This window comes from Myxocyprinus asiaticus, chromosome 5 (assembly GCF_019703515.2).
Source record: "Myxocyprinus asiaticus isolate MX2 ecotype Aquarium Trade chromosome 5, UBuf_Myxa_2, whole genome shotgun sequence".
Lineage (NCBI taxonomy): Eukaryota > Metazoa > Chordata > Actinopteri > Cypriniformes > Catostomidae > Myxocyprinus > Myxocyprinus asiaticus.
The window spans coordinates 23,755,698-23,775,129 of record NC_059348.1 but is presented as its reverse complement, the minus strand read 5'-3'; the positions used below and the strand labels follow the sequence as shown (position 1 = coordinate 23,775,129).

The following is a 19,432-nucleotide window of genomic DNA, read 5'->3' as shown; positions in this document are numbered from 1 at the left end:
GAAGAGGTGTGCTCTTGACACCCAGTCGTGTTCACAGACTGTGATCCCTGGATGACTTTCCTCCTTAGCCCTCTGGCAGTTGAGTTTGCAGAGAAACTCACTGACCGGCCCAGTACGTGCGCTAACGAGCCCCTGTACTGAGGTAGGTGCTCCACATGTGCTGGTTCCCCAAAGGCGACCCCATGTGATATCTTCCGCAAAATCGTTTCCCTGTCAGCAAACTGCGTCTTCCTTGGGCAGAGGCCCCTCTGCCCTGGTTGCCATGCTCTGTAGAAACTCCTCCCCCTTCGGGTAGGACCTACCATGGGACCTCTCCACATGACATAATTCCGACAAGACTCGGTAAGACCATGTGACGTATTCCACTCAAAACACCCCCCCCCCCCTTTTTGGGCGGGGTGTGGTCTCCGCGGTGTCTTCCCCTTGGGAGGGACACACCCCCGACCCAGACACTTATGGCTCCCAGTCAGTTAACAAATTCCACTCTTTTTGGGGAGAAAAGAGAGGGAAAGAAGCCTCGGCTGGGCTAGCCTGTCCCTATAGTTGGGCAGTCAACGCTCATAAGAGCGTTGGTGGAGGTTACGTGACAGCCTGGTGTGCTGGCTATGAGGCACACAGTGGTCTGCCCATCACACACCACCAGTTCACGAAACACAGTTCAGATAGTTGTGGCATTTTGTATAGGGACCCCTAGTGTCACTACATCGACACAACGTCGAGTGAGTAACAGATAGGGAACGTCCTGGTTACTTTCATAACCTCCGTTCCCTGATGGAGGGAATGAGACGTTGTGTCCCTCTTGCCACAACGCTGAACTACCCGCTGAAATGGCTGGGACCTGGTCTCGGCTCCTCAGCACAAAACCTCAGTGTTCGCATACCAGCTCCTTTTATACCCGTATGTCTGGGGGAGTGGCATGCAAATTCCACTCGCCAATTCTCATTGGCCTTTTTTCAAAAAAGCAGAGGTGTTTGGGGTTCCCAAGAGTGACCCCTAGTGTCACTACATCGACACAATGCTTCGTTCCCTCCATCAGGGAATGGAGGTTATGAAAGTAACCAGGACATTATCTTTGCTAACTTCTGCCAAAATATTTTTTTAATTTTTTATCCCCTTTTCTCCCAGTCTGAAATGCCCAATTCCCACCACTTAGTAGGTCCTCATGGTGTCACAGTTACTCACCTTAAGCCAGGTGTCGGAGGACAAGTCTCAGTTGCCTTCGCTTCTGAGACCGTCAGTCCATGCATCTTATCATGTGGCTCGTTGTGCATGACACCGTGGAGACTCCGCATGTGGAGGCTCGTGCTACTCTCCACGATCCATGCACAACTTACCACGCGCCCCATTGAGGGCAAGAACCACTAATCACGACCACGAGGAGGTTACCCCATGTGACTCAACCCTCCCTAGCAACTGGGCCAATTTGGTTGCTTAAGAGACCTGGCTGGAGTCACTCAGCACACCCTGGATTCGAACTTGCAACTCCAGGGGTGGTAGTCAGCGTCAGTACTTGCTGAGCTACCCAGGCTCCCCAACTTCTGCTATTTTGGTAACTTCACATGTGTGTGTGTGTGTGTGTGTGTGCGTGCGCCAAACATGCAACAAAATGATTCACAGGCAGTGTTTCTGAGTGTTTTTGTATAATTTTCTGGTCCCCTGTATCTTTTTTGCTGTCCCGGAGACAGGTGTGATTTCTCATGACAGGACTACGTTAGTGATATTTGTATGTACTGTATAGTATATAAAAAATGTGGTGTGTTTGTGTGTGTTTAGGAGACAGTTTGCAGCTGTGTACAAGGCTTGTCAAAGAAGTGAAGGAACAGGATCCATCAGTGCATTAAGTGTGTGTGTATATGTGTCCTGAGGAGGGGCAGAAAGACACTTCAAACAGAAAGCCAGTGGGACTTTGCCTGGCCAAGGTCTCCTTGAGATAGATTTCACCACACCATCTGTTCAGAAGAAACCTTACTTTTGGTGAAAGGCATAAAAGAGAAAAACATATCAAAGGTTTAAAGACATCCACAATACTTTTACATCTATATCACTATTGCCAAGCCCAAAAAACATCATAGAGCCAAAGGTAACTTCAGGTTAAGGGGTCTGCCTTCACTAATAGAAAAAACACATAGACCTCACATAGAATACTGTCTCTAATTCTTATTTATATAAAACTGGAAACTCTAAATGGTCTGAAAACAGACACTTTAGATTGTTTATATCATGTCGACCAACCAAGCCTTTCCACTGCAGTTGGTTCAATGTGCAGAATATGACTTGACATGCTGTGGCGTTCTAATCTGTCTCCATCCATCAACCCTCATAAAGAGCATTAAGCATCTGCCTGCCTCAGTTTGCGATGGGCTGCCCAGCCTGATCTCACTTACACTCAACAAAACAGTCTAAGAGACAGATGGAGTTTTTGTATTTAAGGTCTAGGTCAGGGGTTTGCAACCCTTGTAAACCTAAGGACCCCCATCCAGGCTCTCAGCTAACCCAGGGACCCTATATACTTATATATTCACCGAGCACTTTATTAGGAACACCTGTACACCTACTTATTCATGCGATTATCTAATCAGCCAATCATGTGGCAGCAGTGCAATGCATAAAATATGCAGATACGGGTCAGAAGCTTCTGTAAATGTTCACATCAACCATCAGAATGGGGAAAAAGGTGATCACAGTGATCTTGACCTTGGCATGATTGTCGGTGCTGGACGGGCTGGTTTGAGTATTTCTGTAACTGCTGATCTCCTAGGATTTTCACACACAACAGTCTCTAGAGTTTACTCACAATGGTGCCAAAAACAAAAATCATCCAGTGAGGGAAATGCCTTCTTGATGAGAGAGGTCAACAGAGAATGGCCAGACTGTTTCAAGCTGACAGAAAGGCTATGGTAACTCTGATAACCACTGTACAATTGTAGTGAGCAGAATAGCATCTAAGAATGCACAACACATCAAACCTAGAGGCAGATGGGCTACTACATATATATATATATATATATATATATATATATATATAGTATATACAGTATATACACCGATCAGCCACAACATTAAAACCACCTGCTAATATCATGTAGGTCCCCCTCGTGCTGCCAAAACAGCTCTGACCCATCGAGGCATGGACTCCACAAGACCTCTGAAGGTGTCCTGTGGTATCTGGCACCAAGACGTTAGCAGCAGATCCTTTAAGTCCTGTAAGTTGCGAGATGGAGCCTCCATGGATTGGACTTGTTGGTCCAGCACATCCCATAGATGCTCAATCGGATTGAGATCTGGGTAATTTGGAGGCCAAGTCAACACCTTCAACTATTTGTCATGTTCCTCAAACCATTCCTGAACAATGTTTGCAGTGTGGCAGGGCGCATTATCCTGCTGAAGGAGGCCACTGCCATCAGGGAATACCGTTGCCATGAAGGAGTGTACGTGGTCTGCAACAATCTTTAGAGTGGTAGTTAGAGCCCGACCAATATGGGATTTTTGAGACCGATACGATACCGATTTTAGAGGGGGAAATTCACAGATTACCGACATGGTGTCCAATATAGTTCATTTTTGAGCTGGAATGAAACAGACCTTTTCTATGTGGATTGTTCACCGATTTTGCACCAATATGACTAAGCAAAGCTACTCAGAAGGCTGATTTCATAAACAAATATTTTGATCAAAGAATATTTGACATTATTATTATACATTGTCAACAAATTCTAGAAATGAACATTGAGAAAATAAAAAATAAATAAAAATACAATAAATAGCTTAAAAAAACATCAGTATTGTATGTTTAGTATCAGTCAGTTGCTGACCATTAAAATAAAGAATAAATTCTAATAAAATAAATAGCTAAATAAACATCAGTACTGGTTAGTATCAGTCAAATGCTGACCATTAAAATAAAGAATAAAAATAAAATAAATAGCTAAATAAACATAAGTACTGTTTAGTGTCAGTCAAATGCTGACCATTAAAATAAAGAATAAATTAAAATAAAATAAAAAGCTAAATAAACATCAGTAGTACTGTTTAGTATCAGTCAAATGCTGACTATATTAATACTGCCAGTCAATTATTGGCAGGTTGTAAAACAAGAAGCATTTACACCTGCTGAGACAAGAGATTAACAGCAGCAGTGGTGTTACACTATATTCTGCTATACAAGTTCAGGGGAAACATTCAACGGTGGAAAACCAGACTTTTAAATATTACATTTTATAAATGCTACGACTGGAACTGTTCGGTTGAAGGGGGTACCAAACTATGAATTCTGAACAAAACAGTTTGGTGAATACATGTTTGTACATTAGCTTCCACTCAGCTGACAAGCAATGAAAGTAGCTACGTGGTTAGCTAGTTAGCTATAAGCTTGTTGTCACAGAGAGTAAAAGATGGACCAGCATTGCGTCTCACTAACTAGGTAACAGCGTAGCGTGAAATCAACACTCAACAGACACAATCCACCACCGCACTGTTGTCTACTGAGCTGCAAAAAGATGCTCTGATGTTTACCTTTCAATCTGCTACGTTACTTACTGCACTGACAAACTATAGCTGGCTAACAGCAAACAGACATGAGTGACATGGTTGTCAGGGACAGGGTTAACGTTATATTAGTTATATTGAAAAGGGAAAATAATGGGGTCATTGTTTATTAACTTTCCATTATGTATTTCACAAACTAGTTAGCAACTTACTGAGAAGACACCGCTCAACTCCGCACCGCTTAACTCCGCCCTGTCTGCAGAGCCACCGTCAGCTCAGAGTCAGCTCTGTAAACAATGGAGTCCGAGCACGCTCTGCTGGACAAACTACATAATGACACCAATTCTAAAGCATTGTTTTCTGCATTATATTTTCTGAAAAAAAGTTTCCATATCTGCGCATATCGGTAAACATATACACCAATACCGATATATCGGTGAAAGGGTAATATCGGCCGATAATATCAGTCGGGCACTAGTGTCAAAGTAACATCCACATGAATGCCAGGACCCAAGGTTTCCCAGCAGAACATTGCCCAGAGCATAACACTGCCTCCAACGGCCTGCCTTCTTCCCATAGTGCATCCTGCTGCCATCTCTTCCCCAGGTAAATGACGTACATGCACCCGGCCGTCCCCATGATCTAAAAGAAAACGTGATTCATTAGACCAGGCCATCTTCTTCCATTGCTCCATGGCTCAGTTCTGACACTCACGTGCCCACTGTATGTGCTTTCGGCGGTGGACAGGGGTCAGCATGGGCACTCTGACTAGTCTGTGGCTACGCAGCCCCATACGCAGCAAACTGCAATGCACTGTGTGTTCTGATAACTTTATATCATGGCCAGCATTAAATTTTTTAGCAATTTGTGCTACAGTAGCTCTTCTGTGGGATCATACCAGATGGCTAACCTTCGCTCCCCATGCGCATCAATGAGCCTAGGGCGCCCATGACCCTGTCGCCGGTTCACCGGTTGTCCTTCCTTGGACCACTTTTGGTAGGTACTAACCACTGCATACTGGGAACCCCCCACAAGACCTGCCGTTTTGGAGATGTTCTGAGCCAGCCGTCTAGCCATCACAATTTGGCCCTTGTCAAAGTCTCTCAGATACTTAATCTTGCCAATTTTTCCTGCTTCCAACACATTCAAAAAACTGACTGTTCACTTGCTGCCTAATATATCCCACCCCTTGACAGGTGCCATTGTAACGAGATAATAAATTATGAAACTTGCAGAATTTATGTAATCTTGGTCTATTCTCATTAAAATAATACTGTTTAACTGTGCAAATTGACTGCTTGAGATTATATTTGGTGCTTTCAATCAGAAATGACAGAAACCTCAACATTTCTTGTGTTGTGCATGTAAACATTTTTACTAACTACTAATTCATCTGCACCAAAGATGCATTTTGTCACTCTATCTTTAAAATGGCTTGGATATCACTACAAGAGGGAATTAGTATAACGTACAATTTCAGCAAAGACTTCATTCTTTGTCAGTCTAACAGTTCAAAGAAGATCTAAGCAAAAGTTATTGGAGTCATGTGCGTAAAGGTAAGAGTGCTGAGGTGATTTCTAGTAGATGCTGGGCTATTGGGGAAAATATGAAAATAAAAAACATATATGGGTGTAATTTTCCAAGCATTTCTGTTAGTGCTGTGTTTCTCACTAATCTTTCTGCAGTTCTTGTCAGTGGTGGGGTTATTAGTGATCTTAAATTTATTGAGGTTGATCACGTCCTTCATCTCATATTTGTCCCCACGCCGCTTGCAGACAATTACAGCAACATCGAACAAAAAAATATGCCTGCAACATCGACACGTTACGATATGACATAATAGTGCAAACAAGAGTGTGCTGCAGTGGGGGATTTTGCCTTGAGTGTCACCTGTCCTGTCTGCGCTTGTCCACATTTGAAACCAAACGGACTTCACCATCACCCTTTGGTCTTCCATAAGAAAGCAAAGACTGTCTCTGGGAATGGAGATCATGGACATAAAGAAAAAGTGATAGGCTATCGTATTTGAGAAAAGGCATACTTTTCAAGTCATGAGACACTATGCATGATTTGACATTGATGATCATGTAAATTCTTATGCAGAACTTACAAAATTCTCAATTGATCTCTGATACTGATCAGTCTCTCTTAGAGTCTCAACATCTCTTTTCACCTCATTTACATACTGGGCTATGTCCTGTTCATTGAAGGAAAAGAAACAGTAAAATAATTATGAAGGAAACAATTCATGAAACACCAAAAATGCAAATGGAAAATATCAAACCGGATTTTTGTGAAAAAAAAAAAAAAAAAAAAAAAAAAAAACTTGTCCAGAGAACACTGTTCAACCTTTGACTTGTTTACACAACACATATAGCAAACATTTGATGATTTGGGAATTTTAGTTTGAAGACAGTTTTGGACTATGTATTTGAAACCACCATACAAAACATTTGTCTTATTATACATTTCACTCAAAACCATATAGTTCCCTTTCATGGAAATTGAGTCGCTATGGGACCACCAGTGTCACGCGGTCTGAAGCCCTTATACAATCAAGCCAATTTATTGGCTGATGCCGCTTAAGTGATGCCCCCTAGGGAGCTATATCACAGGCTCCATAAAGGCACTCGCTTTCACACCATCGAGTCCGATTTTCTGTTCTTCAGCGCACAGTCTCATCTGGCCCGTGTTGTACTAGCGACTCACGTCAAAGTGAGCATTATTACTTCTCTCTTTTGAGTGGCAGCACAGGATGGATTTTAAGAAGTGATGGAGCTGAGCAGCAGGCCGACCTTCGGTTCTCTCTGTCAATCTCCCCGGATTCGGCTTGACGTTCTCCCGTGGAGTTTACACATAAGCTTTTGTGTCCTAGCCCTGAGGCCCGCACAGCAGTTTCCTTCACTGCTGAGGATGAAGATGCCATGTCTGTGGTGGTGTCAGATTCCGAGTATTTTGCCGGTGGCCAGGCTGAAGCCTTGCCTCCTAGCAGATGGATTTCCAGTCCCTCAGTAACTTATAGTTGCTGGAGGTTACTAAATGTGCAGTGGAGAAGCTGCACCTGGACTGGCCGGATGAAACGCAGTCGGAGGATTGTAAATCCATCTTGGACGACCTTAAGTCCTGGGATCAACCTTACTCGGCCAGGATTACAAACCAATTGGCCTTGAAGTTTTCAAATTTGTGTTGAGTTTCCAACCATGGATATATTTCAGTCACGGTGATGGAGGAGACACTGGCAGCCCATCTCTCTCCTTCTCCGGCGGCCACATGGAAGTCGAGGCCTACTCTTCCCTTGAAGCCATACAAGATGACTTTGTCATGTTGAACAAGACCTACATGGCTTCGGGTCAAGCAGTTTTGGCTTTGCACATGCTAGCAGTTTTGCAAGCTTACCAAGCCCATTTTATGAAGGATTTAGATGAGGGAGCTGGACTGGATGCTGAGGCTGTCATTGAAGTACGCTGATTTGGGGCTGAGAGATACCAAACACATTGCTCGTGCTGTTGGTCGGAATATGGTGGGCCTCGTGGTGGCAGAATGCCATCTGTGGCTTATGCTCATGGATATTCATGACAAGGACAAGGCCTTCCTAATGAACGCCCCTGTGTCAAAATCTGGTCTGTTTGGTGGCGCAGTCCAGTCGGTAGTGGGAAAATTCCATGCTGTAAGATGCATTCCAATAGATGCTTCCTCACAGAGATAGAGAAAAGACTGTTGCAGCTCCAGTGCACTCACGTTCAGCATATTCGCAACGTCCCACTATAGCCGCATAAGGTGCCGGACAAGTTTTACACCCCCTCAGAGGGATTGGGGTCCTCATACATTCCCGCCATCATGGGCGTGTCTCGGTAAGAGTTTGGATGTTGGCCCGGCTGGCAGGATAACAGAAGCGAGCCTGACGGACTTGTGGTGAAGCGAAGGGTGAGTCCCCATTCAGTGAACGGAACTGGACCGGACAAACGTATCCATTCCTCTCCTGTTTGCCCTTCAGAAAATATTGGAATGAGTTCGACATTGTACACGCCTCGAATGCCCAACAACCAGAATATGGTTCCGTTTCCCCCCGCAGTCTGCGCTGGGGAGCGAACATTAAAAAAAACGCTAACTGAATTCCATGACCAAGGGTCTCGAGACATGCATAACAGAATTCGATGTTCTTCAAGCACAAGTATACACAAAACACACAGTGAACGTAAGCACCACACATTGTCCCCCCATAAAGAATGCAGGGGCCGTTGTGGCAAACCAGTTTTCTCAAATAAATATTTCCCCCAATGTTCACACTCTTCCCCATTCAAAATTCCATGGAAAAGGTTTATTCTGTCAGTGTCCCTGCTGTAAATGCATTTCAGGGTGCTCATCATTCATGCCTGAATACAACAAAGCCAGAAACATCATTAAATCCCATTCAACCAGCCACAGTAGTAGGCCCCCTCCACTGTGCCGCTGGTTGTGGGGCAGTCACCAAAAGTAAGCCAAGCATGCCATCTAGTGGTTACATATCGCACTACAGGTGAAAGCCATGCATTAATTCCTCTGTCTGCCCGTCTAGCAGCTTAGCAGCAGTTGCAGGGCGTTTCGAACTGGGTACTTCGAACGATAGAGCATGGTTATGTCATTCATTTCAGGCGGGCTCTGCCAGTATTCAGTGGGGTTGTTCCGACAGATGTCTCTGTTCAGGAAGCCCCATTTTTAATTCGAGAAATTCACTGAAAAAGTGGCAAAAGAGGAGATTCTCCCTTCTCAGCGAGAATGCTGCTTTTACAGACATTAATTTGTGGTCCCGAAAAAAGATAGCGGCATGCGTCCCATTCTGGATTTGAAATGTTTGAATTTCACCCTAATGAAATGTCAATTCATATTGCTGATGCGGAAACAAATAATGTCACAAGTACTGCCGGGGGACTGGTTTGTGACAATAGATTCGAAGGATGCTTATTTCCATATTTAGATTGCGCCAAAGCACAGGCGTTTTCTCAGATTCACTTAAGCGCCATCAGCCAATGAATTGGCTTGACTGTATAAGGGCTTCTGACCTAGTAACACTCGGACGGTGTCACATAGCGATCACACACAGCATCTCGTTCTGCTCAGGGAACCAAGGTTGCATACATAACGAGATGTTCTTCCCTATGACATTTACATATATACTGTATAACATACTCTACCTCTTGCAAATTACATTATCTAATGAATGATCATCATGTTTTGAAATAAAAACATATCCACTATTTATCACTATACAGAAAATTATTTCATCATTCAGTACAAACATCTCCAAATACCGCAAGAGCCCTTTAAGAAACTTTTAAGAGCCCTTTAAGAGAATGAGGTGAATCTCAGCTGATTTCCATTTTAAAAGGTAGCCTCAGCTGAATACACTCACTCATGACTCTAAATTAAACACACCATTTTACAGACAGCCAGGTAGACGAGTTCCAGTCCCATTCTAAGCAACTCTCACAGATCCCATCCAGCTAAACCAATCAACAGTGAGATGATAATTCCAACAAATTCAATCATTGCAGGCTTCTGTTCCATTACCGCTTCTCACATTGCCATTAATCTGCTTTCTAACTACTCTGCCAGTGAGACTGAAATGAGCCTTTGACATCAATTCTTGTCCTAGAACTCTATGACCTCATCAATATTAAAGAAAACTTTAGTAAGTACTGTATATGCTGGAAGTGTCTTATAATGAAAGTTGTAACATGGTAAAGAGAAATCAATGTTGATACTGAGTATAGCCTCTGAAGCATTTCTTAATGTCAAAATATGGTTAAAGGTGAAGATACAGTAATTTATGCGCCTTTATAAGGCAAACAATTATAACTGTTTTACAACAGGTTTCCTGAACAAGTCCTGAATGAATGAACATTACATTTATATAGCGCTTTTCTGACACTACACTCAAAGCACTTTACACATTGAACAGGGGACTCTCCTCAACCAGCACCAGTCCTCTGTTTTCATTTTCCAGACAAACAGAGACCCGCCTCAAACTCATGCCAGTGGCTGAACCAATGTTGCTCTGTCAGGCTGGTTGGGATGCTCAAACAAACAGAGCAATGCTTTGAAAGTGCCACAGAGCCACATTGCTTACACTTTTCAGGGAAATCAAACTACTAATGAATTACTTACAGTTGTCTATGCACATTAAGCTGGGAAATGAGAAGTTATTTTAACATCGAAAAAGCTTTCTTTAAGCTTTTGCAGGATATAAGATATCTATACTTACCCTCATGGCATCAAGGGCTACTCGTAGGTTGCTTTTTTCTGTGGTGTCGCTTGTATATTTGATCAATTCCTATATGAAATTTATAAGAAGAAAGTATGTGAGCCAGAATTGTGTTCAGACTTGAAATGTCATGTTCTATGTCATGAAATGTGGACACAACATCATCACCAAAACCCTCCAGAGTTTTGAGTAGAACACGTCATTAAGGGCTTAGGAAAATTGAACTTTTTCTGATAGACCCAGTGATAGAACACTGAAACCGGAGTGCCAAGTTTCCAATGAGTGAGCCAGGTTCAGGGAACAGTCAAGTTTGGGGAAATGCTGGAAGGTTTTATTAGAAGCAGATTTGTTCCTTGGTCTGAATAAGAACTGAACCTTTTGGAATCCAAGCCCAAAAATAACTAATTAACATGATAAACAAATCTGGTCTTTGGATTTGAGTGCAAACAAACACACCGGGAGAGAAATGGTGTTGTTCCAAGTATGAAATCTGCGCAGCTCATCAGAAGCAAGCATTTGTTTTCCGACTTCTATCGAATACTGCTGAAGAGAAACAAACAGCCCAGTCATAGAGAGTAAACAAGGTGATTATAATGTTCAGCACTCTTTCCACATTTACATTCCGACCCAGGCCATTGCTGTGACATTGATGGAAGCTTAAGCATGTGTGTTTGTGGATGTGTGTTTGTGTGGATGTGCACTTAGGCGAGAGACTATTTAGCAGAGACGGGCCACTTCTATTTAAATTAATGGGAGAAATTAGACCAAGGAGCCAACCAAGGAGCTCTAAGCACCCAATGGTCAACAGATGTAGAAAGGAAATCCCGCCTTACAGGTAAAAGAGCCAATCACCTTTTAGATACAGACATTGCCTGTCAATTACTCGCTAAGGCGCATGCGCATTAGATATACAAGCTGGGAAAATTGCGTGTTAAGATTCCAATATTATCAAATTTATTTGCTGATTTGAAATATTTTCTTTGATCGTAATCTTAACCAACCGTTTTTGAGATTTCGCTGTTCCCCAATTCAAGTAGATAAGAGCTGCACTCGAAATAGCCTCCTGAGAGCATTCCAAAGATGGCCGACAGTGGACTGACTTGCAAGAAAGACTTTGCTTAGGCTCACATATGTGGATATTTCTAAATGTGTGCCTGTATCTGATGTATTGGAAGTATAATGCAGAGCAAGATCTTATGACCACTTCTGTGTTTGTCCCAGTAGACACACCGGTAAATCCTGCTACTTTTGCACATTCACATCTGTATTTCTCTATCAAGCCTCACTTCTAGTGGTGATCTGTATTAGGGACAATCTACAGTATATATATATATATATATATATATATATATATATATATATATATATATATATATATATATTGGCAGCCAAAAGTTTGGTTGTAATGTATAGATTTTGCTCTTATGGAAAGAAATTGGTACTTTTATTCACCAAAGTAGCATTCAACTGATCACAATGTTTCTAATAATCTGTTGTCCAGTGTCTGTGTTTCTTTGCCCACTCTTTTTGTTTTCTCTGTTTCAAAAGTGGCTTTTTCTTTGCAATTCTTCCCATAAGGCCTGCTTCCAGAGGTGGGTAGTAACACGCTACATTTACTCAGATACATTTACTTGAGTAACTTTTTGAATATTACTTTTAGAGTAGGTTTAAAAGTGGGTACTTTTTACTCTCACTCAAGTAAATTTCTAATGACATTTTTTTTACTTCTACTTCTTTACAATGGGCGGTATTCCTGTCGTTACATTACTGGGCTTAATTTTAGTTAATGTGTAATTTATTGAGAGATTATTGAATGAGACTTTTACGAGAGTGGAAATACACACAGCTGCACACGCTGACACAGACTGTAAACATCCAATTTAAGTGTAAATGCCTTTTGCTCTGCCATTCGCGTGATTTACAGCATTTCTGCACGTGCAGAGCGAGGGGCGTGAGGCACGCACATGAGAGATGTGTGGGCACGAGGCAATCGGATAGCGAAGAGAGTGTCTGTGTCCGAAATCGTTCACTCGTTCACTATTTCCTATATAGTGAATGGAAGTGAGTGCACTATATCTCAGCAGTGAGTGAACGAAATGAGTGAGTGAATTCGGATGCTGAGATATACACGAGTTTTGGAGCTCTGGGGCTGCCGCAGAAACAATGTCTCATATGAACTTTTAAAATACTTGGGCCTTACTTGTTATTCTTATTAAATAATATATGAATACAATAAATCTTCATTCTGTTTGTCATTTTTAATATATATGTAATATATTTTATCAAATAAAGAGTACATTTTAAAATGTATTGTAATGTAACATTAATTACATTAATGTAATGTAATGTATTCAATTCTGTATGTTTTGCCTCTCTAAATGTTATGTTATTTTAATCAAGAAATGATTTGTCAAAAAGTAATTTAATACATTCAGCATGAAATAAAACATTGCAGAAGTGAAGGAAGTAAACTCCCAGCTGGTATTAGAGTGTATTGTGGGTAAGTAAGAGTGAACAAAAGTAGGGAACGAATGGCTCACTCAGAATTCAGACACTCCTACAAAATGGAGGACACTCGAAATAGTGCACTATATAGTGGATAGGGGGTGGTTTCAGACACAGCTAGTGTTCCACGACCGGGATTGGTGCCCTACACACTAGGCTGTGCACTCTGCATTTAAAGAGCGGTGGTACTGCTGTACAGAACTAATGATCTAAATTCTTTCGACACTGAAAACTGTAACTACACTAAAATAAGAATCCACCCAGGACATAAAAAGCTATGAAATAGCGAAATTATGCATTAATAAAGCATGATCTTGCTTTGGTTTATATTTCAGCATTATATGTAATGTTCATGTGGGACATTTTCACATTTTCACCATAATAATTACTAGAAGTGTTTCCAAACCTCTCTTTTTATTGACAAATTCATCCAGAGACAAGAGCCCTTAAAGGGATAGTTCACCCAAAAATTTAAATTCTCATTATTTACTCACCCTCACGCCACCCCAGATGTGTATGACCTTCTTTCTTCTGCTGAACTCAAATGAATATTTTTAGAAGAATTTCTCAGCTCTGTAGGCCCATACAATGCAAGTGAATGGGTGGCAACATTTTAAAGCTAACAAAATCGCATAAGTCAGCATAAAAGTAATCCATAAGACTCCAGTGGTTAAATCAGTATCTTCAGAAGCAATGTGATAGGTGTGGATGAAAAACAGAGAATCAGATCACCTTTACATTCTTCTCTGCATATCGCCCCCTGTTGGGCAGGGAGAAGAATGTCTAGCAAAAAATGACAAATATTGAACTGTTTCTCACCCACACCTATCAAATCACTTCTGAAGATATGGATTTAACTACTGGAGTCTTATGGATTACTTTTATGCTGCCTTTATGTGCTTTTTGGAGCATCAAAATTATGGCCTACAGAGCTAAAATATTCTTCTAAAAATCTTAATTTGTGTTCTGCGTAAGAAAGGAAGTCATACATATCTGCGATGACATGAGGGTGAGTAATTGATGAGAGAATTTTCATTTTTGGGTGAACTATCCTAAGTGATAGCTCAGCCATAATTTAATATTCTGTCATCATTTCCCTACCCTCATGTTGTTCCAAACACGTGTGACCCTTTGTATTATGTGGAACACAAAATATGTGTGACAGGATGTTAGGGACTGACAGTCTCGGTCACAATTCACTTTCAAAATATGGAGAAAAAAACAACATGATGGTGAATGATGACAGAATTTCCATTAATAATAATAATAATTGTGTGTGTGTTCCTGGCCAGGTGTGAAATGTAAAAGATAAGAAAAATGCTATTTGTGTTCTTTAATAAAACCTTAGAAGTACAGTATATCGTTTTAAGTAGTAAAATCATAGTAAATCCATGGCAGACTTAGACTATAAAGCAAATATACCAATTAATATCATAAATATCCCTATGATTCAAAATATTGCTATGTGCAACTGGTCACCTATCATGATAATATGAATGCACTATAAATATCTTTTTAATACAATGATATCATGTGTTGATTTGAAGCTGTACTTGAGCTGAAATTTCTTCTCTGCACATAACAAAAGAGTAAAATATTTTCTAAAGCAGTTATATCATATTCTTTACATTCTACACTAACTTGCTTCTGTCTTGGTCAGAGATTGAGAGAAAATTAAGCATATGTCTCCCCCATGTGGTGCATTCTATTAGGACAAAGAGAGAGACCCATTCCAGTAGGAATGGCTGAGTTTATCAAAAAGGAGATATGCTTTGCTCTGTTGTTAATTCAAAGGGCTGGACTAAGGGTATAATAATAATGTGTGTGTGTTACTGTACCTGTAACAGTAGCGGGTATTTCAGCACTCGCTGCATAGGAACCACTAACAAGTCTCTCAAAGTGAATTTCCCATTGTTGGCTCTCTTTAAACATTCCTGTAAAACAAAGTACTTTGGATCATTCTAAAAACACTGCAAGATCTGCAGATAGCTGTAAAACTTCAGAACCAAATACATTTTATTTCTGGGACATGATAAAAAAAAACATAATGAGAATTTAATATTTGAAAAATGACAGATAATTAAGCAGAGTTCTGCACCTCCAATTTCAGTCGAACACCCTCTTTCTCCTTACAGATGAAATCTAACTGTGAAATGGCTGTTTCAACATGACTGCAGTATTTTCCATACAGAAGAAGCCTAGAGCAGACAGGAGAAATGTCAGCACAAAAATACATCTCTGCAGTGCTTAAAGTTCAGAAGTAACAGCATTCTAGAAATAGTACTTAATAACTAGGCCTGCACATCGAGCTCTGTAGATTTCCACAGAATTTGATTCCACAGACATTCTACACATTCTTCATCTTTTGCATATTTATTAGATTTTTATTCACAATGTAAAAGACTTAATTTTGATAGATTTTACTGTTGTAATGCTTTAAGACTGTGCACAGTGTATAGGTGCATGTGGTATATTTTTCCCTCAGGGCTTGCTGTAGGTGGGTGGTCTGTTCATGCGCTCCTGGTGCACTGAAAAAGTGTGTAGTCTGGGTTGAAACGTGTGCTACAATAAAAATCAAGAAAAGTTCTTTTCACGTGTCAAATGGTCTCCATTTATTATTTTTTTTATTCACAAGTGTGCTTGATTACACACAATATAACTGAATTTTGAAAGAAATTTCAATAAATGTCCATTAAATAAAAAGTAAAATAAAAAAATTGCTAATTTGATAATGCCTGCAGCTACTAATGTAGCACAAAGTGTAGTACTATTTGCTCCATTTAACACAAATACATTCTACAGGATTCTGCAGATAAAGCATATCTGATGAACAAATTAAATCTGAATTCAATTACATTTAATTTATGCATTTGGCAGATGATTTTATCCAAAGCGACTTACAGTGCAGTCAGGGTATACAGTTTAACAGTTTGTGTATTCCCTGGAAGTCAAACCTATGATTTTGGCATTGCTAGTGCCATGCTTTACCAGTTGAGCTTCAGGAATACCTGTCTTTGTAAACAATGAAGATCTGGTGGAGGTTTTCTGCATTTTTATTTTGAACAGAGTCTTGAATCTCGACCATCAGGCTTTTGTGAACTTTAACCAGGTCCTGCGAAGCACAGAGTATAAATTAAATAGTATTTAAGTAGAAATGGCGGTAATAATTAATAACCACAGAATAAGATAGTGATTAATGCATCATGTAGGATCCAGCTCTACTCACTGGTATATTGATAAAAACTTTGTCAATATCTGTTGCTGGGATGAATTTCATCAGTGGAATCATAAAGTACTGTTAAGACAGAAAAATGTAAGAAAGTTATAACCTACATTGCATTCAACAGCAGAGTAGCTGTACTATCACTTGTGAAGTGCAATATTGTGAAATTCTGCATGCTGAGGATGTGAATCTCACCTTCTCTATGGTCTCCAGGGTCTCTGTGTATTTGGCTTCTGTCTGTTTGATCTCTGAGAGGCAGCAGCTTCTGATGTCCACCTCGGCCTATTTCTGTCAACACAACTCACATAACTGAGAGAAGACTACAGCTAGTAGTTGAGTATGATTTCCAAAACAGAACCTATTAAAGTTTCAATGGGTCGCATTGCAACTCACTCAAGTTATGCTTTTTCTGGTGCTTTTGGTACAGGTATGTACAGTGCAGTTCATTTATTCAAAAAGATACTTAAGGTAACATTTAAAAATAAAATGAGGTCATATTTCTGGTAGGAGTGGGAGTGTTTTGCAAAGGAAACTAACACTGATATGCATTGGGAGAGTTCATGCATTGTGTATGTATGAGACATTCAAGTACCTTCTGAGATGCAGCAGCATCTGTCCTCATTAGATCCTCATAGACCTCAACTCCCTCTGTCTCCATACACAGGGTCATAAATATCCTCCCCCAGCTCCTCACTGTCCACATACATGCACACGTTTACTTAGCTATCTACAGTAAATGGGGACAAACTGTAAATATGATTTAATTTTCTGTGTAATTTCACATATACCAAAACACATATTTCAGTAGTTCGTATGTTAATGTAATCTTGTGTTGAAGTGGTAAACATCTTTGGCTTGCTGTCCGTATACTGGAGGGATCGGAGCTCGAGACTCGAGTAAAGTCTCAAACGGAAGCATTCGAACGGGAGGGCTCTTACTGCGATTCGAATGGGAGGACTCTGGTTTAAATATATATATATATATTTTCACACATATGCACACATGTACATATACGTACGCACACCTGCGCACAAACACACATATACGTACGTACGTGTACATATACACGTGCGTGCATGTAGGATGTATCAAGACAACAGCAGGTGGTGACATGAATGATAGAAACAGGTGATACTAATAGGGGGATTAGCTGATTAGTGATTGATGAGCTTTCCTGATGTGGAAACGATTGGATCAGGTGTAGCTGTGATATGCATCTGAAGACCAGCAACTGAGAGATTGAATTTGTTGTTTGGCCGGGATGCCAGATTGGAGGAGGACTGATTTGAGGTGCTTTTGGAACCAGAATCTTGAAGCTGCGTGGTTATTATCATCGGCGAATAGCGAATAGAAAACATGTCAATTACGTTTATATGCAGCTTTGAGGAAAGCAAAAGTTTAGTTAAGAATACAACTTTATTACGTTTGTCATGGCGGGGTACTACTGCGGCAGTATCAAAATGTGAAAGGGGTGCTGCTGTGGCATTATCGAGAGTATGTGGGTGATGCTTCAGCAGTATCAAGCTTGGGCGGGCGCTGCTGCACATTGTCTGGTGGGGCACTGAGGCTGTAAGGAAACAATTTGAAGGTTAACGGGAAATGTTAAAAGGCTCTTAAGATTACTGCACCACCACTGTGCTCAAATGGGAGAGCTCATACTGCATTTGAACGGGAAAACCTGTGGCCCACATTGCATAGGTTCACACTGTGTCCGAACGGACGAGCCCACACTGCATTCGAATGCTAGGTGCCGCCGAGTATAGAACCTTGCCGAATTGTGGTTTGCGATGTGTATATATATTTATGTGCTACACCCCTAGACTTTTAATAAGAGGAAAACAGGCCCATGAATGCAGTGCTTGGACAGTGCATTTGCGCCATTTGCAGGAATGATGCTGCAATTATGGCACCTGTATGGCACGTTTGCGCTACTTTGCGGTGTCGGGGGAGTTTGTCATATGACAGCCCTTTTGCGCTGCTTAGGGTTGTTTAGAGCCAATGGTAGGAGCACCACAGTTGTGCTTTCTAGAAACTTAAATGTTTGCCATCTTTGGCTCCTTGGAAGGTAACAGTGAAGTCTTGGAGTGATACCTAGATAGCGAAAGCAAGAGGAAAACCTGTGAACAATCCTGTGGAAGGGATTTTAGATGGGCTCTCGTAGAGACCTGCTGGAAGTAATATTGTTGAAACCCTTGCGGATGGTGCAATTTCAGGCGTTTCTGTAGAAACGATGAAATATTCATATTTACCTGAAACATATACACATTTCACAGCCCTAAGAAATCTGTGAAAAGTTAGATCCATGGCCACTGGAGTGTGGGCTGCATTTGCAATGGTAGAGGGGTAATCTCAGGCTGCTAATGCTTATTTGAGGGGAAAACATGCGGACTGCTAATGCTTATTAGAGGGGAAAGCATGCAGTCGACATTTCGGGGACATGAGTCTAGAGAGAAGATAAAATAAATATTAGTAACATTTAGAAACAATGTGACCAGCAGCATAAATTATCTAGGAATAAAGAGAGTTGCGGCTCTGCAATGCATACGGAAATGCATCTCAATAAATGATGTAAAAAAAAAAGGCATAAAATGATCTGAGAAATAAAAGAGCTTTGGCTCTGAAAAATGGACTTGCAATCATTATAGAAGGTTCACTTATGGTCATTTGCTCCTTAGGAGTATGACTGCCACCTGCTGTACAATATACGTCTTGCATAGGAAATGCATCGCATAGCAATAAGTGTGAACAGCATGAAATGATCTAGGAATAAAGAGAGTTCCAGCTCTGCAATGCAAACAGAAATGCAGGAGAAATTTATTGATTTTACTTGTGTGAAGATTTTACTTGTCCAGACGGGAGGAGGGAAAGTCATGTTATAGGGTAGAGATGAGTGGAAGTTTGTAGCAGCGCTTGCTTCGTGTTATCGGGGCTGCGCGGCAGGGCGAGCCTGAATGCTGAGAGGAGGCGAGACACGTTTC

At 41.0% G+C, this 19,432-nt stretch overlaps 1 protein-coding gene across 1 annotated transcript in view; it reads right to left on the bottom strand.

Annotated features, from left to right (window-relative positions):
- Positions 1 to 19,432, bottom strand: part of vav3b (vav 3 guanine nucleotide exchange factor b) — a gene marked incomplete at its 5' end in the record, with an annotated part of 83,075 nt that overhangs the window by 50,508 nt on the left and 13,135 nt on the right. The window contains 11 exon segments of the mRNA XM_051698360.1: positions 6,157 to 6,293; positions 6,376 to 6,461; positions 6,596 to 6,682; positions 10,727 to 10,795; positions 15,070 to 15,165; positions 15,330 to 15,429; positions 16,240 to 16,343; positions 16,458 to 16,526; positions 16,650 to 16,742; positions 17,047 to 17,104; positions 17,106 to 17,147. Of these exon segments, the coding sequence (XP_051554320.1) occupies positions 6,157 to 6,293; positions 6,376 to 6,461; positions 6,596 to 6,682; positions 10,727 to 10,795; positions 15,070 to 15,165; positions 15,330 to 15,429; positions 16,240 to 16,343; positions 16,458 to 16,526; positions 16,650 to 16,742; positions 17,047 to 17,104; positions 17,106 to 17,147 (941 nt within the window).